This window comes from Pseudorca crassidens, chromosome 19 (assembly GCF_039906515.1).
Source record: "Pseudorca crassidens isolate mPseCra1 chromosome 19, mPseCra1.hap1, whole genome shotgun sequence".
NCBI classification, from domain to species: Eukaryota; Metazoa; Chordata; class Mammalia; order Artiodactyla; family Delphinidae; genus Pseudorca; species Pseudorca crassidens.
Genome location: NC_090314.1, coordinates 63,869,339 through 63,891,672, shown reverse-complemented (window position 1 = coordinate 63,891,672; position 22,334 = coordinate 63,869,339). Strand labels below are relative to the sequence as shown.

At 53.9% G+C, this 22,334-nt stretch overlaps 1 protein-coding gene across 4 annotated transcripts in view; it reads right to left on the bottom strand.

The window, feature by feature from the left end:
* Positions 1 to 22,334, bottom strand: part of PRKCA (protein kinase C alpha) — a 365,590-nt gene that overhangs the window by 39,881 nt on the left and 303,375 nt on the right. For all 4 annotated transcript variants that reach the window (XM_067717472.1, XM_067717473.1, XM_067717475.1 and 1 more), the window contains 5 exons: positions 7,652 to 7,783; positions 6,493 to 6,666; positions 4,441 to 4,532; positions 2,181 to 2,243; positions 1,142 to 1,280 (listed from right to left, as the gene is read on the bottom strand). In XM_067717472.1, coding sequence (XP_067573573.1) covers positions 1,142 to 1,280; positions 2,181 to 2,243; positions 4,441 to 4,532; positions 6,493 to 6,666; positions 7,652 to 7,783 — 600 coding nt within the window. The remainder of the gene's footprint in view (positions 1 to 1,141; positions 1,281 to 2,180; positions 2,244 to 4,440; positions 4,533 to 6,492; positions 6,667 to 7,651; positions 7,784 to 22,334) is intronic.

The window sequence follows — 22,334 nt, the reverse complement described above, 5'->3', positions numbered from 1 at the left end:
GGTCGGATTTCCAATCGCGTGTCTTTTTGATTATTGCTACTGCCTCGGAGATAAATGCACGGGGCGCTATGCTGAATAAATACCACAAAGCCACCCGACAGCGAACACGAGAGCTCTGCGAAGAGCTGAAGGTCGGCCTACCGTGGAATCCATCACCCGCTCCCTGCTGGAGCTCAGTGGGGAAGGGACGGTGCCGTCCACAGGGTGGGGCGTGGTCAGACAGGTGGCTACAGCGACCCAGGGTTCTAACCCACCCAATCACTGGCATGTAGGAAGCTTTGTAAAATAGGAAGATAAGCCACTCAATACGTGTCATGACGAAGACAAGGCAGCGTGGCCACTGCTGGCAACACACAGATCTTGGAGCCACTTTGCTCAGAACCACATGGGTACACTCTTCCCATGATCCACTGCAGTGTGCCCCTGAGAGCACCAATCACTGATTTTCTGACACAGAAACCAAACTTACGGTCACCAGCGGGAAGGGGGGGGATAAATTAGGAGACTGGGATTAACGTATACACACTACGGTATGTAAAAGAGATAAACAACAAGGACCTACTGTATAGCACAAGGAACTACATTCAATATCTTGGAATAGCACATGATGGAAAGGAAATCTGAGAACGAACCTGAATATGTATGTATACATCGATACACACACATTTATATAACTGAATCACTGTGCTGTACACCTGAAACTAATGCATTATAAATAAACTATACTTCAATAAAAAAATAAACAAACCATAACAAAACAGAAAATAAATCACTCTGATTTTGCTAAAGAGGCATCACCGGGACCACCTCTGACCCAGTGTTTCCATGCAGGGCCGTCTCACAAGCAAGGTCCTCCCTTCTTTGCCCCCCAGTGTTCCTTAAGCTGGTTTGCTGGTGACCATGTAAGAAATACGTTCTACCATGCATGCATCTCACACGTACGTGTAACAAAAACAAAAGTTCCGTGAACCAAGGCGTACCCTTACTCTGCGTGGGGAGCTCTCGTGGTTTCTTCTTCTGTATTATTTATTCCCCACATATCGACTTGGTGATTCAGGGATGACTCTACATCCTACGAGGGGGCTGTGTCTGTAGCTGGAAAGCCCCGGGTCTAAAAAAACCAGGGCAGTCGGGGTCCTACCTCCGGGGCGATGTAATCTGGGGTCCCGCAGAAGGTCCTGGTCGTGACCCCGTCCATCATGTGCTCCTTACACATCCCAAAGTCCGCAATCTTGATGTGTCCTTCTGAATCCAGCATGACGTTATCTAACTTCAGGTCTCTGCAAAGAAGCGGGTGGCATCAGCGTCCTTCCCATAATGTCACATGCTTTGCTCTGCTGCTCGTGAGACAGAAGCGCCCGTGAGTGGCTGCGTCCCAATGGCACATTAACTACGGTCACGGGAGTGCTGGGACCGGGAATTAGGACTTATTTATTTTTCCATCTCTAGAGCCCAGTGTAGTGCCTAGCATGCAGCAGGTACTTAATAAATGCAGACTGAACGAATGACTAAACGACTGAGCTAGTGATTCCCGACCTTGGCTGTGCAGGTGAATCACCAGAGATCCCAAATGAGCAGCTCTGAGGAGACCCCAGTCACCGGTTTATTAGTGTCCCACCCGGAGAGATCAGACACACAGCCAGGTGTGCAAATCATGGGCTCAGAACAACCTCGCTGGGTCACCCGCGTCCCTTCCGTTCTGCCCCGTGCTCTATGGTCTTCTAATTACTCTCTGCTTAATACTGGAGAACATTCTCCCTTCATTGTAACCAACAACGGGAGGAACCGCATCCAACAGTTGTCCCCTTCCCCTCCCAGCTCCCGTGTTCCTCTGCGGAGCACCGCCAACAGAAATGCAGCTTTCACTGGCCCCTCACCTCTGTGCCAAGTCAAAGGCAGAGGAAGGAGCTGGCAGGGAAAAGAAAAGCATGTTTTCTTGCAGAAGCAGAAATGAGATAAACGATCTTGTGAGGTCCGGAACCAGAAGGTGGTTCGGATTTTCCCGGAGGCTGTGGAAAGAATGGTGGTCCCCGCAGGTCTCCGTGACCCGGGGCGTGGTGGTGGTGTGTGGGGGGGTCCGCTCCATGTTCTAAGTCCCCATCACAGAACTCACACCCACAGAGCCCAGAGGTCCAGCAAAGCCTCCACAGTGCTGCGGCCAGCAGGGCTTCGATACACACCTATAAATGATGCCTCTTTTATGAAGAAAGAACAACCCAATGGAAATCTCTGCTGCGTAGAACCTGCAAAAGAAAACACCTGTCAGGTGTCTGGCTTGCTTTCTTTGGCCTCCTGGATACTTTTTACCCTCAGGATCGGGCATCGAAATGGCAAAAGAACGGAAGACCCTGGACAAGCAGAGCTCAGCACTGCCCTATGTGTGCCGTCAACCCTCTGCCGTTTTATGACTCCAACTTCCCCAAGGAATGATACAGCTAGTAAACTCAATGAAGCAGGTTTATCACCTGTCCCCAAATAAGCGCTTCTTGTCTGGGGCAGGTAGACAGGTAATTACTGCTTAGAAGACATTTTGAATACGAGCTTTTAAAGAGTGGCTGTCTGCTGGGCTGTTCTGTCAGGGCTATGGTGGATTGGAGCAAATTTCCATTTTCCTATTCAACGGCAGAATACGTTAGTGTTTGAAAATACACTTGTGCCCTGGAAGACAAAGGACAGGGTGTGATGCTCTCTGCAGGTGGTTTACTCACCCCCTCAGCCCTACCCCAAGCGCTGGGAGAAATGGGACCCACGCCAGGATTCAGACCTCATGCACCCTTTTTATTTTTTTCATTCTTCCAATATTCTTACAATTTTTAAAAACTTATTTATTTATTGGCCGCGAGGCACGTGGGATCTCAGTTCCCCGACCAGGGATCGAACCTGCGCCGAAGTGCAGAGTCTTAACCACTGGATTGCCAGGGAAGCCCCGTGATACACTGTTTGAAATAATTCATAATAAAAAGCAGTTACTGCCTTCGCTTCAAAATTGTTCAGGGGTCAATATCTGAAACTCCGAATGAGTGCTGAAGGAGGTTTTAAAATTTGCACAGCGTTTAGGAGTTCTTGACGTCTAAGAAGACACAAGATGCTGCCCGTGTAAACGTCATACCCGGGAGGCTTCCAATAAGCACACGTGTTTACATGAGCAGAGAAACAACATCAAACCCTCAACGGGGGGCAGGGGGGCACCTCTGAGGGCTGGCAGGAGAGGGGGCGCCGAGGAGGGAGAAGGGGGTCACAGATGACGGTCATATGATTTTTTTGCGCTTTTCTATATTTTTAAAGTGAAAAGCTTTCCAGCAGCACAAATACAAGGGAGTGGTACTAAATGGGACGGCCTGTTAGCTCATGATGGAAGGTGGCTCTTACAGCTCTGTGTTGTCAAGCTTCGTTCTGTAACCTGTGCCTTTTAATGCTCTGTAACTAACAACACGAGAGACAGGGCCACCCGCCCCTCCGGTTTTGAGTACCCGCCCAAGATTGCCCCTTTCTGTCTCCAGCGAGCCTGCCCCAGACCGGCTCACCCCGCACGGGCCGGAAGTGCCCCAGGCTTATATCTTGCAGACTGAACATCGGCCGGAACCCGATTAACATTTGCCCACTCGGTTCATCAGGGCACCTGCGCACTGGGCATCCTCACTCCGGGGACAAAAGAGCTGTGTGTTTAGATTTGCTTCTGCGAGTTTCCCGTGACTTCCTGGCCCCTGGAAAATGGGCTGATTCCTCAGGTCTCAAAGCCTCGCCTCTAGATAGATGATTCTCTGTCTCCCCCTGGAGCCCACATCTCTCTCCGGGGCCGCCGATGCCTGCATCCCACTGAGACCTCCTAAGTGATCCCCCGCAACCTGCTCCTCCGGACGGCTGCCCCTCCCCAGTCTGCAGAGGGGCAGCACCTGGAGACGCTCCTCTCTCCTCACCCCCAGGCCCCAAGTTCTGGTTTTCTTCCTCCAGAAAGTCTCTCCATGCACTGGCTAGGCTTAGGCTCCAGCCTGTGTCCTCTACACAGACTGTCACCTGCCCGGCCTCCGCCGGCCATCCTTCCATCTCCTCTTGGCCAGGGCCCCGTGGAAACTTCACCTGATGCTGCCAGGCCCCCCTGAGGCCCCTTCCAGGCTCTCTTGTTCCCCAGCCAGGCCCTCTGCTCGGCCCATCACCCAGAGCCCCTTTATTTGTTCAATTAATGAGTGAATGGCTCGATTGACAGGCGTGGAATGGGGTGACAGGGCATCTATACACCTGCATCTCCAGCTTGCCGGAAGTGGAATAAACTGCTCCGGAGGAGACGTTTAGGTGGACCCTGTCAACCAACCTGCCCCCGGGAAGGTGACGGTATTCCACCCCAAACCGGGCACAGCCCTGCCTCCAGATCCCCCCGGCAGAGGCTCCCGGGTGGGAGTGCCACGCGGTCTACGTTCAGGGGCTCAACTACAAACTACTCACACTGCTTGCGGTTCCTTAAATTTTCCTACTTGCTGGATGTGGTACATGAGGTCCCCGCCGTTGACGTATTCCATGACGAAGTACAGCCGATCCTGAGGACCAAGGTTGACAGGTGAGCAGGCTGACAGCAGCAGGGTGGCGGCCTCTACTCTCCCAACGGTGCTCTGCTGTCTCATTAGTAAAACGTGGGCCACACTGGCGGGTGTGCCCAGTAGAGTCGGTCCCGGTTTTCTCCCCCAAATAAAGAATAAGTAATAAGCCCTATCGCGTGAGGCCCTTGGGACGCACAGAGTCACGACGTAACCCTGAAACGACGGGTTACGTCAACCTGTCTGCTCCCAATCAGAGGAACGGCCTCCAACCTTCCCTCTTCTCCTACACGCAGAATACACTTCTAAGTTAGGGACGGCGTGAAGGGTCCATATGGGCCAATTACTTCGTCTTAACCAGTGTCCTGGTTCGCAATGTCTGGGAGGCAATGCCACGGTAAAGTAACGTGTTTACCCAGACGCTCCTGACAGCAAACTCGTGGTGAGGTCGTGCTTGTACATTACACATGCTCAGTGATGCTCACTGTGAGGGACGGGACTGTACGTGGAGAGGTTAACCCAATGTTCTCTTCATGCCCAAGTGTTGTTTTTCATTTTCTCTGTCACTGATATGCCAAGTGCTGGCCCCATGAAGCGCGTACATCACAGAACTAAGTAAACCTGCGTATTTATGAGGACAACACGCTGGGACAGACAGGGAGACTGAGTGGGTGCAGGAGGAAGTAACTGCACGGCACAGGTAACAGCTGACCTCTGCTCTCTTCCAGAAAACACCACCATTTCACAGAGGTTAGTACACATCAGAGCAGTGCACCGGAAGAAAGAAAAATGATGCAGCTGCTGCCAACAGCCAGGGAAACGGCTCTGGGAGCTTCAATCTCTCGCTTTCCTGTTACAAACTTTCATTTCAATTTTATTTCTCTGCTTTGTAGCTTTCCAGAGCTTCATCAGTGTAACCAGGGTTACGGGATCTGGGCTGGGTTTCTTTCTCTTCTCGGCATATCGCTAACTTCCCCCCTTGGCGCTACCTAGGAGCTGCCTCTGGGAGCAGAGGGCCGGCCGGCTGCCGGCAGCAGGCTGACCCTCAGTGGCCGGGCCCCGACCCTGCGGCCCCACTGTCCACCCGAGGCTCCAGGGTGCTGCTCTGCGAGTAGCCATGACGGCTACTGAGTACTGAGCCACATCTGCAGGAGGACAGCCGCGGAGGCGTGCAGAGCCCGTCTTTGGGAATGGCCTCACTGTGGTGCCGAGTTTCTATTTCTTGTAGGTTACTCGCAAGCACCACGCCAGGGTCCCACGACCAGCTAACTAGCGCTTTGGAGATTGTTGTGTCCTCTCTTTAGTTAACCTACACGGCAGGGCTCAGCAAACATTTCCTGTAAAGGGCCCAAGTAAATACTTTAGGCTCTGTGTGTGTCTGGTAACTACTCAGCTCTGCCTTTGCAGCATGAAAGCGGCAGATGCTGGGTAAGTGAAGGGGCAGGGCTGTGTCCCAAGAAAACTATTCATGGACCTTGAAATCAGAATTTCATCTAATGCTCGCACGTTACAGAACAGTCCTTTGTCTAAACCTTTCTCAGAGCTCACAGGCCATACAAAACAGGCCAGGCGGCCACCCCCTGCTGTGCGCATTCCAGAACATACTCTGTCACGAGGGTGGGTCTCCTGATGCTCTGACACCTGGACCGGGGGTCCTAATGAGCCAGGACTGTGAGTTACTGTTTTGTCTCTCTAAGTCTTAACACTGCCCGGTGCGTGTTTAGGAAACCTTTGCTCTAAGCTTTCACGGAACTAAATGGAACTAACACTAACTCTCTAAGTAGGGCACATCACAGAGGGGGATGCCCCGAATCCGCCAGTGGTACCCGGGCTGCTCGGCAGAGGAGGACGTGGGGCTGAGAGGTCCCCACGCTTCGTCTGTTCCCAGCCTCTTCCCAGGCGGAAGGCTGGCTCGGACTCCGAGGACCCTGTGCGGTTGGGGGCAGCTCCCGAGGGCCCTTACCACCGTCTGGAAGCAGGAGTGCAGCTGCGTCAGGAACGGGGGCTTGTCCGGCAGGGCCAGCACCCGCTTCTCCACCAGGGTGCACTCCACATCGTCGTCCTGGATCACCACGTCCTTCTTCAGTATCTTGATGGCGTACAGCTCCTCCGTCCCCTTCCTGTCCGCCAGCATCACCTGCGGGCAGACCGAGGGCAGCCTGAACGCTCCCGGCACACGGCCGGCATGGGGGCGGGGAGCCGCTCAGGCCGTGCGTGGGGCTCGTCGCTGTTAATAAGGCTCCACCCCGTGTGCCGGTTTTGAAATACTGCTCGTCGCCGCACGGGAATTCCTCAGGCTGCCTAGTTTCTACGCTGCCGAGGTTTAGACTCCGTGCGGGCTGTCGCCACACGAGGGCGCCACTGCAGCCGCTGAAAGGGATACTCGACGTGCTCTGCAGGAGTCTTGCGTCAGGCACGTGTTACAGGAGCGTCCTCAGAGCACAAATGTGACTGACCTTTGTACCCTTCTCACAAGTCAGGAGCCAAGTCCAGAAAAAAGGGGGCAGGATCAAAATCAGTGCCTGGATCTACCATGAGATATGGGGCCAGAGAAGCAAACGTAGGTACACAGGCCGGCCACTGAAGAAACCCAGTTCAGCATCTGTTAATGATTACGTTTGCTTACTATGAGTCAACATTTAATTTTTTTTTTTTTTTTTTTGTGGTACGCGGGCCTCTCACTGTTGTGGCCTCTCCCGTTGCGGAGCACAGGCTCCGCACGCACAGGCTCAGCGGCCATGGCTCACAGGCCCAGCCGCTCCGCGGCATGTGGGATCTTCCCGGACGGGGGCACGAACCCGCGTCCCCTGCATCGGCAGGCGGACTCTCAACCGCTGCGCCACCAGGGAAGCCCCAACGTTTAATTTTTAGTTGTGAAAACTACTCGTCCAACATTCTGGAGAACCCACTCCGTCATGCGCCCAGAAACGGAGACACACCAGGAGCCTCGTGTGGCTTTTTGGATACAGTTGCTTTTAATGAAATGGAAGTGGGAAACCACCGGGAAACGTGTGCAGAGCACAGGGAATCTGAAGGGCTGCTCTGGAATCCTCGGGGAGAACAGGACTGACCCCAAAGTTCTCTGCCAAAGCCTGGCCCCGTCGTGGACCCGGCTCTCTTACCTTCCCGAAGCTGCCCTTGCCCAGCACCATGAGGAAGTTGAAGTCGGTGAGTTTCACTCTGTCGAGGTTGTTGGAAGGCTGTCTCCTGTCAGGACTAATGCCTTTGTAGCCAGCAGGGCCGAGCTTGGCTTTCTAAACAACAAGCACACACGTGAAAACCGTCAGTCGTTCTCCCAGGGCAAAAAGTGACAGAAAACTCTGTGGCTCAGCTGGGTACTGTGTGGGGATGGGATGGGGTGGGAGAGGGAACCAGGGTGACGAAGCATCTCTTCCTACCTCCGTGGCTATACTCACCCTAACGGCAACGTTTTCAAAGGAGCAAAGGGTTGCCCGTACTCATCACAAGACGACTATGTCTTTTTTTAATTAATTAATTAATTTTTGGGCTGCATTTGGGTTGTTGCTGTGCGCGGGCTTTCTCTAGTTGCGGCGAGCAGGGGCTACCCTTCACTGCGGTGCGCAGGTCTCATTGCGGTGGTTTCTCTTGTTGCGGAGCACGGGCTCTAGGCGCGCGGGCTCAGTGGTTGTGGCTCGCGGGCTCTAGAGTGCAGGCTCAGTAGTTGTGGCCCACAGGCTTAGTTGCTCCGCAGCATGTGGGATCTTCCCGGTCCAGGGCTCGAACCCGTGTCCCCTGCATTGGCAGGCAGATTCTTAACCACTGCACCACCAGGGAAGCCCGACTCTTTATGTCTTTAACCGAGAACCAAGTCACAGGACTCTGGCAAAGGGAGGGTTAATTCTCACCCAGGGATGGAAAGGTTAACTTCTTGGGGAAAACGGGGCTTTGTGACAGTTAGTGTAATAAAAGAAATAAACTGTGTACTGATGCTTTCCTTATTTGCAGATTTTCCAACTTAAGATTAATCTGCAGAAACCCATGCAGGAAGGGAGAGTGTGTCCTCTGGAGAAAACCTGCTTAAATGGCAGGCCGCGGGGGCGAGTTATTGCTACTTTGAAAGGCGCAGGAAGAAGAACAGAGGGTTGGTTTTTTTGGGTTTTTTTTTAGGTAAAGAGCTGGACTCGTGAAGAATGGTGACGTAAGAGCATCTGGTTTCCCACGAAGCCCACAGTGCTCTTTGCACCTGAAAGATTCCTGGGTCGTGACCTGTGAGTTACCCCAAGGAGTTCTCATCCACTAGACTCATGCTGTGTAAAGACCACCCCTCGATACTCTCACGGGGAGTTAGAGTCTCAGGTCAGAGGTGAAAGGTGCAGAGAAGACAAGGCAAGGGGACCACACGGGGCATCTGGGCTGGTGGGGGAGACCGTGGAGGCGCTGGAGCAGGTGCGGGCTTCCCCACAGGCTGAAATCCACCTGCCGGGGAGGTGCCGGTTGCCGGTCAGCAGCTGGAAAGGCAGCCCTGAGCCGAACGGCAAAGACTCTGGGGCTCTGGCCCTGTTCTTAATGAGGGGGTCCAGCAGATCTGAGCAAGGGCAGCTCTGGCTCCCAGGGAGATGGCAGGAGGTGGAGAAGGCTCTCGAGAGCTGTTGTGTATGACCAGAGCGGCCCCAGCCCTTGGGCGGAAACGTGGATTACTTCTTTAGCAGCAGAGGAGGCTCTCGAGGAATCACCCACCCTCCCCATGCGCAGGAGCCCCTCACGCACAGTTACTGAGTGAGCTGCTTGCAGCCGGCTCTGCTGGGGGGTCTGCGTTTGCAGAAGGAGCCCGTCAGCCGCCTCCGCAGCCCCAGGCCCGGCCCCGCACTCGGCACGAGCTGTGCACTCAGCATTATGGTAGAAGGAAGAAAGAAGTGAAGCCCGATCGTGTTCATCACATGCTGGGCTGTTAGGTGACGCTTTTCTCTGATCAAAATAACCCATTCATAGAGAGATCAAACCCTGGGGCTTGAGTGCCAGCTCGGATGAACTGAGTGAACCCATCTAAGCAGAGGCACTAAAACATGGGGGAAGGATGGCCCAACTCTTTTGCTTCAAGGCTGGAAGTATTTAAGGCAGTTGTACTAGGGCCCTAGTGACAGCGCACGTGCGAGGTGGCGGGAAAGACGTGTGAACCTGGGACCACTGGAAACACAGATGCTCCAGAGAAACGAAACCTGAAGGAGCCCTCAGCAGGCCTCCCCGTTGGCAGAGGGTGGAAGGAGCTTTCAGACAGACTTGTGAGGAGCCAGGACGTCACCACGTGGGTTACGTTCACCCCCTCAGCTGCAGGACCAGCCCCGTCCTCCAAACATCGGCCCAAGAACGAGTCCACCTTAAGCCTTCTCGTTTGTGCCCAAATTTAGATAATCAGCAAGCGCAAGACGGGAACACCGACTGTGCCCCTCTAGTCCGCTCTTCCGATGGCCACAAAGAAACAAGGGATCCGAAAGCGGCACAGAGACCTTAATTTCATCGGGACCTTCACGACGACGTCTGAAAGGCCCACATGCGGCGGCCTCACGCTCGAGGTGCTGGAACGGCCGAGAGGGAGCAGGAACGTGCCTGCTGCCGCCGAGCGCGGCTGAGGCCCTGAGCAGGTGCCCCTGGGGCCCCGGTGGCCTTGCCCAGCCGTCCAGCCCCTCCCTCCTCTGGCGCTTCAACTCCAGTGCAGGAGGGGACACGGGCTGCTGCAGCGAGGCCTCCAACCTGCCGCGGGGCTCCCAAGCCCGCATCCGCCGCCTGTACCAGGGCCACGGCCTCGGTCTCATTCCAGGGACAGGACACCCCTGCAGTCAGGTGCTCGGGGACCTCTGAAGCCGGATGCTGCTCTGAAATCAGCGTGTGGGGTCTGGGATGGACGACTGGCCATGAGCGACCCTGACTCCAAGGCGGACCACGAGCCCGTGGCCACGGTCGGCCCCCAGCGCGGGGAGGCCCCCAGCCCCAGGTGGCCGGAGGAAGAAGCAGCCTGGGGCCCTCAGGCAGCAGCCCTGCCCCCGAGTGCAGTTCGCCCCACAGACCCCTCGGCCTCAGCCCGCCACCCAGGCTGCCCCCCGCCCAGGCCCTGCGGCCACCGCAGCTCTGGCCTTTCAAAGCAGCTCTCCGAACAGCAGAAAATCCCACGAGCTCAGAATCTCATTATTCTGGGCGGGCCTGACCTGGGGTGGAGGAGACCCCGGTGGGCCCCTCGGGAGCCGCGTCTCTGGGGGCGGCAGCAAGGCCTGGGGGCCGGAGGGCTGAGGACCCCAGGAGGGGCGTGAGCACTGGCCCGGCCCCCGCCTTCTCACCCGTCCCCCCAGGCTGTCTGCGTGCGGCTCTGCCCCGGCCTGTGCCCCTCCCCAGGGTCCAGCTCGCCTGTCACGCAGTCCTGCCCTTCTCCCCCGTGGCGCCCTGGTCTCCTCCTAGCAGCTCCCAGGGCTGCTGGCAACCATTTATTTACTGCGTCTTTACGTGACTGACGTCTCACTCGATAGCGACCCTGTCACACCAGATCCGCCTCCAGACTCGTCCAGAATCCGCCCTCTCCTCAGGGCCTCCTCCTCGACCTCTCTGGCCAGTCCGGTCACCACCCCCCTTGCCACTCGCTGGTCTCCCCGCTTCCACCCTACCCCCCGTCCGCTGCCTGCAGGGATCCTCTTCCAGGGGATCCCGTCCTGGTCCCCGACGGCCCGTCTGGCGGAGAGAAAGGCCGAGCCCCCCCAGTGGACGAGGAGCCCCGGCTGGCCTAGCTCGGACCTTACCCGCCGCCCCTCTGGCCGTCTGTCCGGCCTCAGGTCTTTGGTTGGCGCCTTGCTGTCTGGTTTGTCCCCAAATCCAGCTCAAGCGGCACCCCTCTGTCACCCTGATGTCTCCATCCTGGGATCTCCAACCTGGGGCCGACTCGGTCTGTGACCGGTCCACGTGCCCCGAACCTCTGGCTCTGCGCCCCCGTGCCTGCCTGGACTGGCCCACAGCTGCTGTCACAGATGTCACGTCATGCCACGTTTCCCCGGCAGGGCTGAGCCCCGTTCCCAGCTGAATTCTCGTTCTCAAAACCTTGTGGCAGAGCCGGCTTCCGGGAGGACCTCAACACACACTTGTACCTTCTTCTTGGGGCTCGGGACCTGTGGGGAGGTCGAGGCATGTCCCCGGGGGCTTCCATGCCCTCCTGGTGGGCAGGACAGGAAACGGGTCTCAGCAACTGCTCACCCCGATTTCTGAAGAATCTTATGTAGCCCCCGAAGAGGCTGGGCTAGGACTAGGTGCAGGAAAAGACCTCAACTTATTAAAATGGCATAGAAAGTTTTAAAAGAGGAAATACAAATGGAAACTATGTATAGAGTTGCAGAATAGAATAGTGACTTTAAATGCTGAAGCCTTAGCGTGCCCTTCTTTTTTTTCAATTAGACTGAAACACAGCACGGTTTATCGGCTATGATTAAACAACTGAGAACCCAGGATCCTTAGGTTCCTTGAAAGATGGCATATCAGCGTGAGGCCCAGTCTGGTATCATGGTGCTAACTGGATCACCAGGACTCGAGAACAGGCAGTACTCTTTCCCCATCGGAAAATTTACTAATAGCCAACATGTGTCTCATTTTATACGACAGATATGTTCTTGTGAAGTCATAACCGCCTGCCCTCATTGAAGGGGTTCACAATTTAAAGGACTCCTGGCGTGGCGTTTCTATAAATCACACAGAGCGAGTCGGAATACCGCAGAGGTCCCCAGTGGGTCTGCCCTGCAAGCACACAGCCTTTGGGGACCCCCTGAAGTTTGCTTTCCCGCTTAACTACATTCTAGTCGTTCCTATCTGGTAGAAGTGTTTCCAATAACACACACAGTATTTGCTAGCATAGTAGAAAATATGGCTGTGATGAATGTATTTACCATAGATGTCTGTAAAGTGTAGAGAGGACCTGGCGACAGAAGGTTCTTCCTATTCTAAGATTCCGAGGGCAGACAGGCCAACAACGACCAGGTGTAGGGGCAGAAGAATAATTGTAAACTTCTTCTACAATTTTTTTCTGCTATAAAAATGTTCTGTGTCTGTATCTGTACATCTGAACAACCTGGCAATGTAAGACTGATGGTGCTTTGGTGCTCTGCTCCATCAACCAGGGCGTGGGTAACAGAAAGAGCCAGGCCACGTATAACCACGGGCCCCACACAGCATCCTGCCTCTAAGGTGACGTGCTCACCTGCAACCAGAGCAACGTTAATTACCTACCACTTACGTGTGGAATCTAAAATATGACACAAACGAACTTGTCTACGAAACAGAAACAGACTCACAGACACAGAGGACAGACTGGTGGTTGCCGAGGGGAACGGGTCGGGGAGGGAGGGACTGGGAGTTTGGGGTTAGCAGGTGCACACTAGCGTATATAGGATGGATGAACAAGGTCCGACTGTATAAGCACAGGGAACTATATTCAATATCCTGTGATAAACCACGTGGAAAAGATATGAAAAAAGAACATGCATATGTATAACTGAATCACTTTGCTGTACAGCAGAAATTAACATAACGTTGTAAATCAACTACACTTTAATACATTTTTTCTTCTTTTATAAGAGAAATCAAGTGGTTTCAGGAGAAGAAAACCACAAAGGAAGGCGTTTTCCATGACACTGTTAATGGAGCACGTCCTGTGTATTTCTCACAAGTCACAAGTCACGGCTATTACCTCGACTCAGTAAGTGGGCAACGGGTTAAGATGATGCTACTTAATGGGCATTAGAGCCTCCTGGGTAGCACAGTCCGAGTAAATAAAACACCTGCTGCTCTCTGGCTAAATAATTTTTCATCTTCTGGAACATGCCAGGCATGCTTGCTGCCCGAGGGTCTCTGCACTTTCTCCTTCTCTGCCCACACGGGCAGGGCTTTTCCCATCTCTGCTCAGGTGATGCCTTACCCTCGAGGCTTCAACGTGGCGCCCTGTCGTCCCTCAAGCTCTCCTCACTACCTATTTATATATTTCTTTCTCCCTTTGTCAGAAGGAGGGCGGGAACCTCATCTGTTCTGTTCACTGATGTGTCTCCAGTGCCCAGGAGAGAGCCCAGGGTGGAGTGATCCTCAAATACTTCCAGACTGAATGGAAGGATTGGGGAAGGCAATTCCTTCTAATATGAAACTTTATAAAAGGCAGAGTTATTGCTTTTAAATAATTTCTATAAGAATGCTGCTTCTTGTTATAAAAGTAATACGTGTTCAGCTTAGAAAATTTAACTGGCATGGATAAGTTAAAAAAAAGGCAACTTAAAATATCCATTATTTTAATCACGAGATAATCACTGTGAACATTTTGTGAGATACGCTTCTAATCCTCTCTCCTCATGTTTTCGTATTTGACCTGCACACAATTCTATTGTTTGTAACCTGTCTTTCCCGTGTACGATGTGATCTTTTTAAGCTACAGGCGCTCTTCTACCGCGTGGCTTTAGGGACTGTATGATGCCCCCCGCACCACTGTGTGGCTCTCCTGCACTTGGTCTAACTATTCCCCTAGTGTTGGACACCTAGGTTGTTTCCAATTTTCACTGTCATCAACGTGCAGATGAACAATTTTGTAATCCACATCTCTGTGCAACCCCGATCTCCCCAGGATAGGCTCCTGCTGTGGAATTGCCGGGTCAAGGGGTCCTGGTATTGCAAAGGCTGGTACACAAGGCCGGACATTCAAATCTGGCCACGGAAAGTCAGAGAGAAAGGGGGGGAACCCAAAGCCTCAGGGCAGGCTCATCCCTGAAGGCAGGATCTTGGTTCCTTTTAGGTCCCGTGTCTGATTCCGCAGTTGGAAGCCCGAATAGCACTTCCTTTTCAGAGTTGGCTTCGTCTCTGTGCTTTATGTCAGCCGCCAAGATGGAAGCACACCTTCACCTCCAGGTAACACGGAGAGCAGTCTTGGGAGAGAAGCTAATTGGCTCAGAGAGTTTAACAGTGGTTCTTGGGTAAGCGAACCCCTCAAGTAACCCCACGTCCTCGACTCGGCAGTACAATCCAAACTGCAACTGCAACCTCCCTGCAGCCTGTGTCCTCCTACACACCTGTGTGGACACCTGCCCACTAGAGTCCTCTCCTGGATTTGGGAATCACGGGGAGACAGCAAATCACAGGCGTGTGCCATTCAGCTGTGGGCAGGGGCCTCAGAACCAGAGCCCTGCAGCCACAGAAAGTCCTTGAAAAGGTCAGACCTGCCTATGGTCCAGTTGAAGATGCTCCTGTCCAGAAAGCTAACTCTGCCCCGCAGGGCCACGGAGCTGGGTCATGACCGCACCGGGCGGGGGAAGAGAAGAACGCTACCCTCCTCTGCGTCAGTCCTTGAGACAGGGCCCTGGGGCATCCCGCAGAGGGTCATTCCCCGGTGCTAAGACTGAGGGAGCTTTTAGTATTTGAAAGAAGTTGGAAAGAAGCTACTCAAGGCCACCCGTGTTACAGATGAGGAAGCTGGGCCAGGGGGCCTAGTGGATGTGTCTAAATCAATTTTCCTCCCTAGCTTCTGAATCCAACACCCTGATCTTTGAATTCAGTGCTCACCCTCCTATATCTAGGGTAGGCAAACGTTTTCCATAAAGGGACAGAGATTAAGTGTTTTCTTTGCAAGCCAAATACCGTCTCCGTCGTAGCTACTCAGCTCTGCCGCTGCAGTGTGAGAGCTACGTGAATGAGCTCTCGGGTGAACGAGCATGGCTGTGTTCCAATGAGACCTTATTCACAAAAACAGGCAGCAGCCAGGATCTGGCCTGTGGGCTGCAGTTCGCCGACTCCTACCCTCAGTCACGCAGGTTCCCAAACCGTTCATCCTCATTTGCAGTTAGATCCAAACCCAACGTCGCTCTCCTCGCTAAGCGAGCAGGACGGCAGCAATTAAGAACCTCAGATGCACTTGAACTAAATTACTACTCAGCCTCTTCCACGACCAGCACCGGAAAAAGCTGCCTTGCAGCCAGACAGCGTGGCGAGCGGAGTACTTGTTCGGTAGAGCAAACATTTCTGGGGAAACCGCATTAAGTCATTTTCGGAATGAGAAGCATTTGAACGGACACGTCCACTCAGGCTGTCGCTGCTGCTGCACTCGCAGGCAGCCGGCAGGCCTCTGTTGTCATGGCAACCGAGCCACACTCCCGGGAGACACGCTGGACCGGTGGCACATCAGCACTTTGCCCACCGTGGAAAATGCAAAGCGTCTGGTTCATCAGGAACCGGGTGTTACACACCTCTCTCTGGGGTCTGGCTGCGCTGTTTTTCTGCAGGCAACCTAGTTCCCCCCCATCTCCCAGATTTGTCCGTTGATCGCTGACACACACCTCAGGCAGGCTCATCCACGACCATCAGGTAATAGTACGACTGGTGTCACCTGCTACAAAGGTCCTGGAAAGGCTGCCGACCTTAGTTCTCCCCAGTGGCTGAGGATCCAGGCTTATGTGAGGAGCTGGAACCAAAAACTTTATCCTTTCTAAGTTGTTCCATCTGGGAAAAGACCGTCTTTGACCAGCGAGCTGAGGGCGCACACCCGTCTAAGGCCAACCTTTGACCAGGGAGCTGAGGGCACACACCCGTCTAAGGCCAACCTTTGACCAGGGAGCTGAGGGCGCACACCCGTCTAAGGCCAACCTTAGACCAGGGAGCTGAGGGCACACACCCGTCTAAGGCCAACCTCAGAGGAAACCCTAAGGGGAGTGCTCACAGCCACAGCACATCACTGGCAAAGGATCTGGGGCACTTAGTAATTTTGTGAAACCTGTATCCTTCTCCTGCTACAAACACCCCCCTCTGGGGTCAACACGGCACCGGCTTTGTAAGTCGGCTGGGGCAGGGTCAGAGCCGAATGAACTCACGAAGCCATCAAAGTAGATGACTTTCCAGACTGCCGGCAATATTGCTTAGAAGTGGGGGAGCCTTCTCTGTGCTAAGAAAGTGGAGTAGAGGTGAAGTGGGCTGGACTCGGCACGAGCAGACTGCAGGAACCACTGGGACCTCAAGGAACGCCGGGCCTCCTCCCCTTTGCAGGACCATGATGACTCCCTAAAATCAAGGAACAGCTGGGAGCCCAAAGCGAGAACCTCATCTTCATGCCCATCAAAAAACAAAGAGGTGCAGAGTCAAGTTCACTGCTGTCTTCTGGGTGCAGGTTTTCGTGCTCTTTTATTTGCAAATCTTTACTGCCCTCTTGTGGTATTTATTTTCTGGACCGACTGCATTTTGACTGGACTCTTAGCAGAAATACGCCCAAGTTTACTAGTCTGGCCCCACAGAGGTAAAGTTCCCTTAGATGCTGCAAAGTGGCACAAACGAGCTGCAAGTTACACCTTCCCGGCTCTACCTTTATAGAGGATGACTCAGATCTCTCGTGAGAACCAGGCCTTTGCGCGATGCCTATGCAATGTGCGCTGATGCCCGAGTGTGTTTCAGAGTCGCCATGTACGTGATTTCTAGAAAACAACAAAAATCAACCACTTTTAGACGTCTCTGTGTCCTGAATCTCTTGCCAAACCTCTGACTGGGCCCAGACTCTGCAAACCACAGATGCAAAACGTGGTGACAGGGAGGCTGTGAGGGTGGAGGGGGCTGGCTGGTGTGGTGCCTGAGACCCGCTGTGTCTATCTTACAGGAAGAAGCACAGAATAACCTGGGAAATAAAGAAATGCGGACAGTCACAGGAGGGCAGAATTCCGTGAAATGGCCACCCCTGAGGAAAGTCAACTGGCGCTAAGCGATCACAGAATGTCAGCTCCCGAAAAACAAACAACAAAAACCCAAACCGTAACTGGCGATAAAGCCCAGATCCTTGGGGAAAGTTCCAGACATTTCATCGCCGTTCAGCTGCTGCAGGCAAGGTGGGAAGGACCGGGCACCTAGCAGAAGAGGTTGGAAACTTGATCCCCATGGAGGTAAAGACAGAAAAAAATATGATCCTTTCCCTAAAACGCTGAATCCGTTTGCTCAGTTTAAATTTTTTCTAAGATGCCCCTAATTGACAGCAGCAGGCATTTTGAAAGCGGGACTGACTGCAGTTAAATTTAGCACAACATTTCCATAATCGTCGATTTCATCCTATCTTCGCTGAGCGTTTTTAAACTGCACCAGTCTTTGAAAAGGAGGGACCTAATTATAGCTCAATGGGACACCTGCTTCCGAGACTGGCGGCAGCTGCGCTGTTCTGGGCTGTCCCCTCACGCCACCGCCCAACATGGTAATCGGCTGACAGGGGACCTGGGGGGCGACATGGATGGGAAGGACCAGCTCCGGCACTGCTGGCCTCTCCGGGGCCTCGGTTCCTTCATCTGTAAAACGGACTCAAATTCCCCGCCTCCTCCTGTGTAGGGACCCCCGCCCCGTTTACTCAGGAGCTGCTGCCGAGCTGCAGTACCGGAAGGATTGCACCCCGAGCCGCGGCGGAGCGGAGAGGACGCGAGGGGACGAGGCCCCTCCCCAATGCCTGGGAGCTCCCAGCCACCCTCAGGACGCGCGGCCGGCAAGCCACGGCGTCTGCTCTGAGGGTCTCGTTTCCAGGCCCGGAGGAGGCCCTTGAGGACGAGCTTCGGGGGAGAGGATGTCTCTGCCCCGGAAACGGACGGGAGTCTTGTGTCAACAGGCCGGGGAAGTAAAATGTAAGTGAATTCAGTTACCGTGACCCCAGGGGTCCCCACAGGCTGCCGGGACCTGGGGAAACGTGGCTCGGAAAAGGACCAGGCCCGGTGAGGACCGAGATGGTGGCTGGGTCGCCCCCCTCCGGGGCAACTGGTCACACGCTCCTCTCCAGACGCCAGCTGAGAGCACTGGTCCGGGGTGCCGGCCGTGGACTGACCACCGACAGGTCTACGCTCAGAAAAAGCCACAAGGAGAAGATTGGCTCACAAGCCAGCGAGGGTGCTGCCACGAAAAGATGTGAACAAGTGACGGGACCCCACTGCCACCGCCGGGACAGGGTGACCTCCCCACATCCAGGTGACATTTCCCTTCTCAGGTAGAGTCACCTGGGTTCCTTGTCCTAAGACCCCATAACAAAAGGTGCAGGAAACATAAAACACACCCAGCGCAAAGCGAGCTGGCAAAGAGGCTTCGCAGCCGGCACCTCCTGCCCCTGGTCTTAGGTGGCCTCCGGGCAGGAGGGTCTCCCTTCTCAGCTGCAGGCGGGGGCCGAAACCGCTCCCCCGAGAAGGGCTCCGTGTGCCGGGTGCACCCAGGGCCCCGACTCGGGCCCACGAGCCGCTGAGAAAGCCCAACAAAGGAAGGTTCCTTTAACTAGGTGACAGCTTCTCAGGAAACACTGATGCACAGGGGCACGTCCACTAGGGCTGGAGCCCTGAGCCCTGAGCCCGGGGCAGGACGCAGGGAGGATGCCGAGAACAACAGGGGCGGCAGACACATCTCGGTGCACCTTGTTCTGGGCACTTGTGACACCAACCGTTTAAGCCTCCACCCAACCCCAGGAGGTGGTACTTGAATCGTCCCCATTTTAGACCTGGACACACTGAGGGGACTAGGACGGCCACACGGCTTGGGCTGGTGGGGCTGGGTTTGAACCCGGGCAGCCTGGGGCTCCGGAAGGTGCTGCCGGCCGGCGGGGGAGGACAGTCCTTCTGGAGGGGACGCCCCTCCCCGGAGCTGGAGGGGCCGCGGTCACCGGCCAGCAGGGGCCCAGGGAGGTGAAGCCCTCACTCTAGTCCTTTCTTCTCCTTTCTCTCTATTTCCCTTTCCAGCCACATCTGAGTTTTGCACCAGCTTCTCCTGTCTGCTGGGAAACACAGCCCCGTAGTATGTGTATTAACTCTCCGTGGAATAACGAAGTTTCCAGTACAGTAACAGAGACAGAACGACATTGCGCAGGCACGTCACAGCACTCAGAAGGCCTCTGGGCCACGATTAGGATCCGAGGACCAGGTGTGAGGCCAGCTCATCAGAGAAGGGAGACGGGCCCTCATTTGAAATGACGGGTGTCAGACGGCAGGCGGTCTGTCCGTCTGGAAGCAGGAGGTGACTCCACGCCCGGGATGACCCAGAGGCGCCTGCCTACTCTGAGGACGCAGGGTGTTTTCACTCGGGGGGCGCGGGGGGGGGGCAGGGGGCAACATCGCCCAGGGGCTCAGCATACTCAGGAGTGGCCGACCCCTGGAGATGTTCCTCGAAAGCGGACACGCCGCATCGTGTGACAACATTTTAAAACACACACAACAGGAGGGCAGCGACATGACAGCTACCACACTCTGCAAAGACTTGTGAAACCTCAAAGAATATTGTTTTCCTCCCCATTCCCAGTCACCTGGGTCACTAATCTCTCGCGGCCCCTTCAGGAGACACGCCTGTAGTGTCAGGTACGAGTTCTGGAGATGAGAAACTTCAGAAACATGACTTATTAGATGTTTTCTTTAGTACAGTGCTTTGGAAAGACTATTAATGTTGATTCTAGCTTAGGGTAGGGGTGGGACTTCTTGCAAATTTTGTGCCCAAGTGTTCGAGCGTTTAAATTTTCCACTTGCTTCCAATATGAATATGCTGTAACAATCTCAGGCTAATTTAAATTATTAACAAAAGCAACACACTGAGAACACAGCTGGTATGTGGCCCTAACCAGCTCCCCAAAAGACAGCGGTGTTGTCAGAAACGACAATAGAGCAGATTTTTAAAATAATTTACATGCAAGTTGAAAAATTCCATTGGATCCTTTGGGGACAGAATGGTTGATTAGGTTACAACAATTACATGAGTTGGGAAGAAATGAGAAAAACATGAAATAGAGGTAGGAGTATGAAGCCAGGCATGTGGAACATCACAACAATTTGGTGATTTCAGCCCATGATGTATTTACACTAATCTTGCAGATCAGCACACACACGTAGTGCAAGCACGTCGCACTGATGCACGCTAATGTAGGTGTAATGCCCAAATCAGATTGGAACTGGGTCTTGGTATGTGATTAGAAATACGTGTTACCAGAAGGAAAGGAAACTGTGTTGTCAGTTTCCAGATGCACTCTTCCCGTTCATGCGCTGCTTTCCAAACTGGCTTCAACTTCTCATGAATCACTCACAGGAGATTTCACTATTTCCCTGGCAAAACTTTAAAGGCACCTAATGCGACGATGGGGGAGGCCTGGAATATCCTCTGGGTGGTCGACACACAAGCGTTTTCCTTGCTGGGGCGCCGTGGCCGTTTGGACAGGACCCAGTGGGCACGAGTTTCTAGCTACCAGGACACACAGTGCATCCTTAAGAGTGGGGAGCACGGCTGGGGTCTCAGGCCGGGGGGGGGCACAGAAACTGGGCAAACGTTTTTGTGGGAGGGAAGGCGGGAGAGGACAGGGTGGCGGAAGCACTACCTCTAAGAGGCGGACGTGACACCCTGGGAAAGGCAGGAGAGGGAGAAAGACTGCGAGGTTAGCAGGGCAAGTGCTAGCTACACAGGAGGACAGCAAAGTGGGTTCCATGCACCACAGGCCCCGCTGACAATGCAGACAAAGAGCAGGGGAGAGACGGCGGGAAGGAAGGTGGGTAGCGCTCGGTGCTCGCGGCTGCAGGTGTGCCGCGGGCCCCTGCAGGGCCGGGAACTAACCCTTCCCCAACGAACCGTGTCAAACCACAGGGGCCGTGACCCTTCTCTCTTCTTCCTCGTGGCGTCTGTGCGGCCAGACGTGGCATCGTGGCAACAGCTCCACAATATTCACGTGTTTCCTTTGCTTTCGGCCAATCCGCGGGACGGGGTGATGGGACACAGGGGTGCTGGTTAGTCGAGTGTTTGCGGTGCTAACAGCCAGTTACCAGGTCGCCTTATACACAGATCGCTGTTACTCCATAAATGAGAATAAAACCAAACCCACTTGCCACTAAAACTATGTGTAACGACATGTACTTTTCCTTGATGATTCAGAAGGCCCAAGGTTACTGGCGAAGCGTAAAAGCATTGAGCAACTCGTTAGCCGAGTTCCGGCTGACCAAATGCCAAGGCATCCACCAGGTTGGACTCCGTTCACCTTTCAACTTCTAAGATAACCCATCATGACTGGAAAACTTTACTTTTCTCAAGTACTAATGTGAGAAAAGCAAGCGGAGACCATTTTAACAGAGAATTCTACACAAGCAGTCATGGGATTCATTCTCCAAGTTCATACAGCGTGTGGGTCAGCTGCTGGGAGAAAATGTGAGGGAGGCTGATTTTCTGAACCCAAATTCCGCAGCCTGAAAGGGTCCCGACAGCCCTGATCCTGAGCAGAGAGGAGCCCAGAGACAACTGGATGACATTTTGTGCTCGGAAGACTTTGCCCACGAAGACAGGACACTGGGCAGCTTGTGAATTTCACTTGTTTTCCACAGGTCTGGATCGGTAAGCTTCTCTTACATCTTAAAATTATGGCCCTTTAAATCTGTAATCACAAATCTATTTATAATTATTCTCAAAATAGGGCATTTTATTCCAATCCCCAAAGCTCTATTTTAGGCTAGAGATCTCAATCCACATCCAGATGAAAAGGAACCAACAAGAGAAACAGAAACACCCTCCCTGGAGTCCTGGTGCTGGAAAGGGCTGCGGACGAAGTTGCAGCTTGCCTTTCTCTCCTGCGGCTTCTGTCAGAGTTGCCCAATCTGTGTGTGAATACCTCGAGGTAGCAAGGCCTCCAGATTGGCCAAGATGCCTTGGGACTTCCGTGACACGGCTGTAGGGGGTCACACCTCCAACTGCCATCTGTGACAGCAGACAAAAATCCCCCAGCAGGGACACTTCTGTGCAAGCGCCCTGCGGCCTGCAGCCTTCCAGCCGCCCCCGGGCAGTTATTCTTAGACTTAAATGGACCCAGAAAGGACTCTAAGCTGTTTCAAGCTT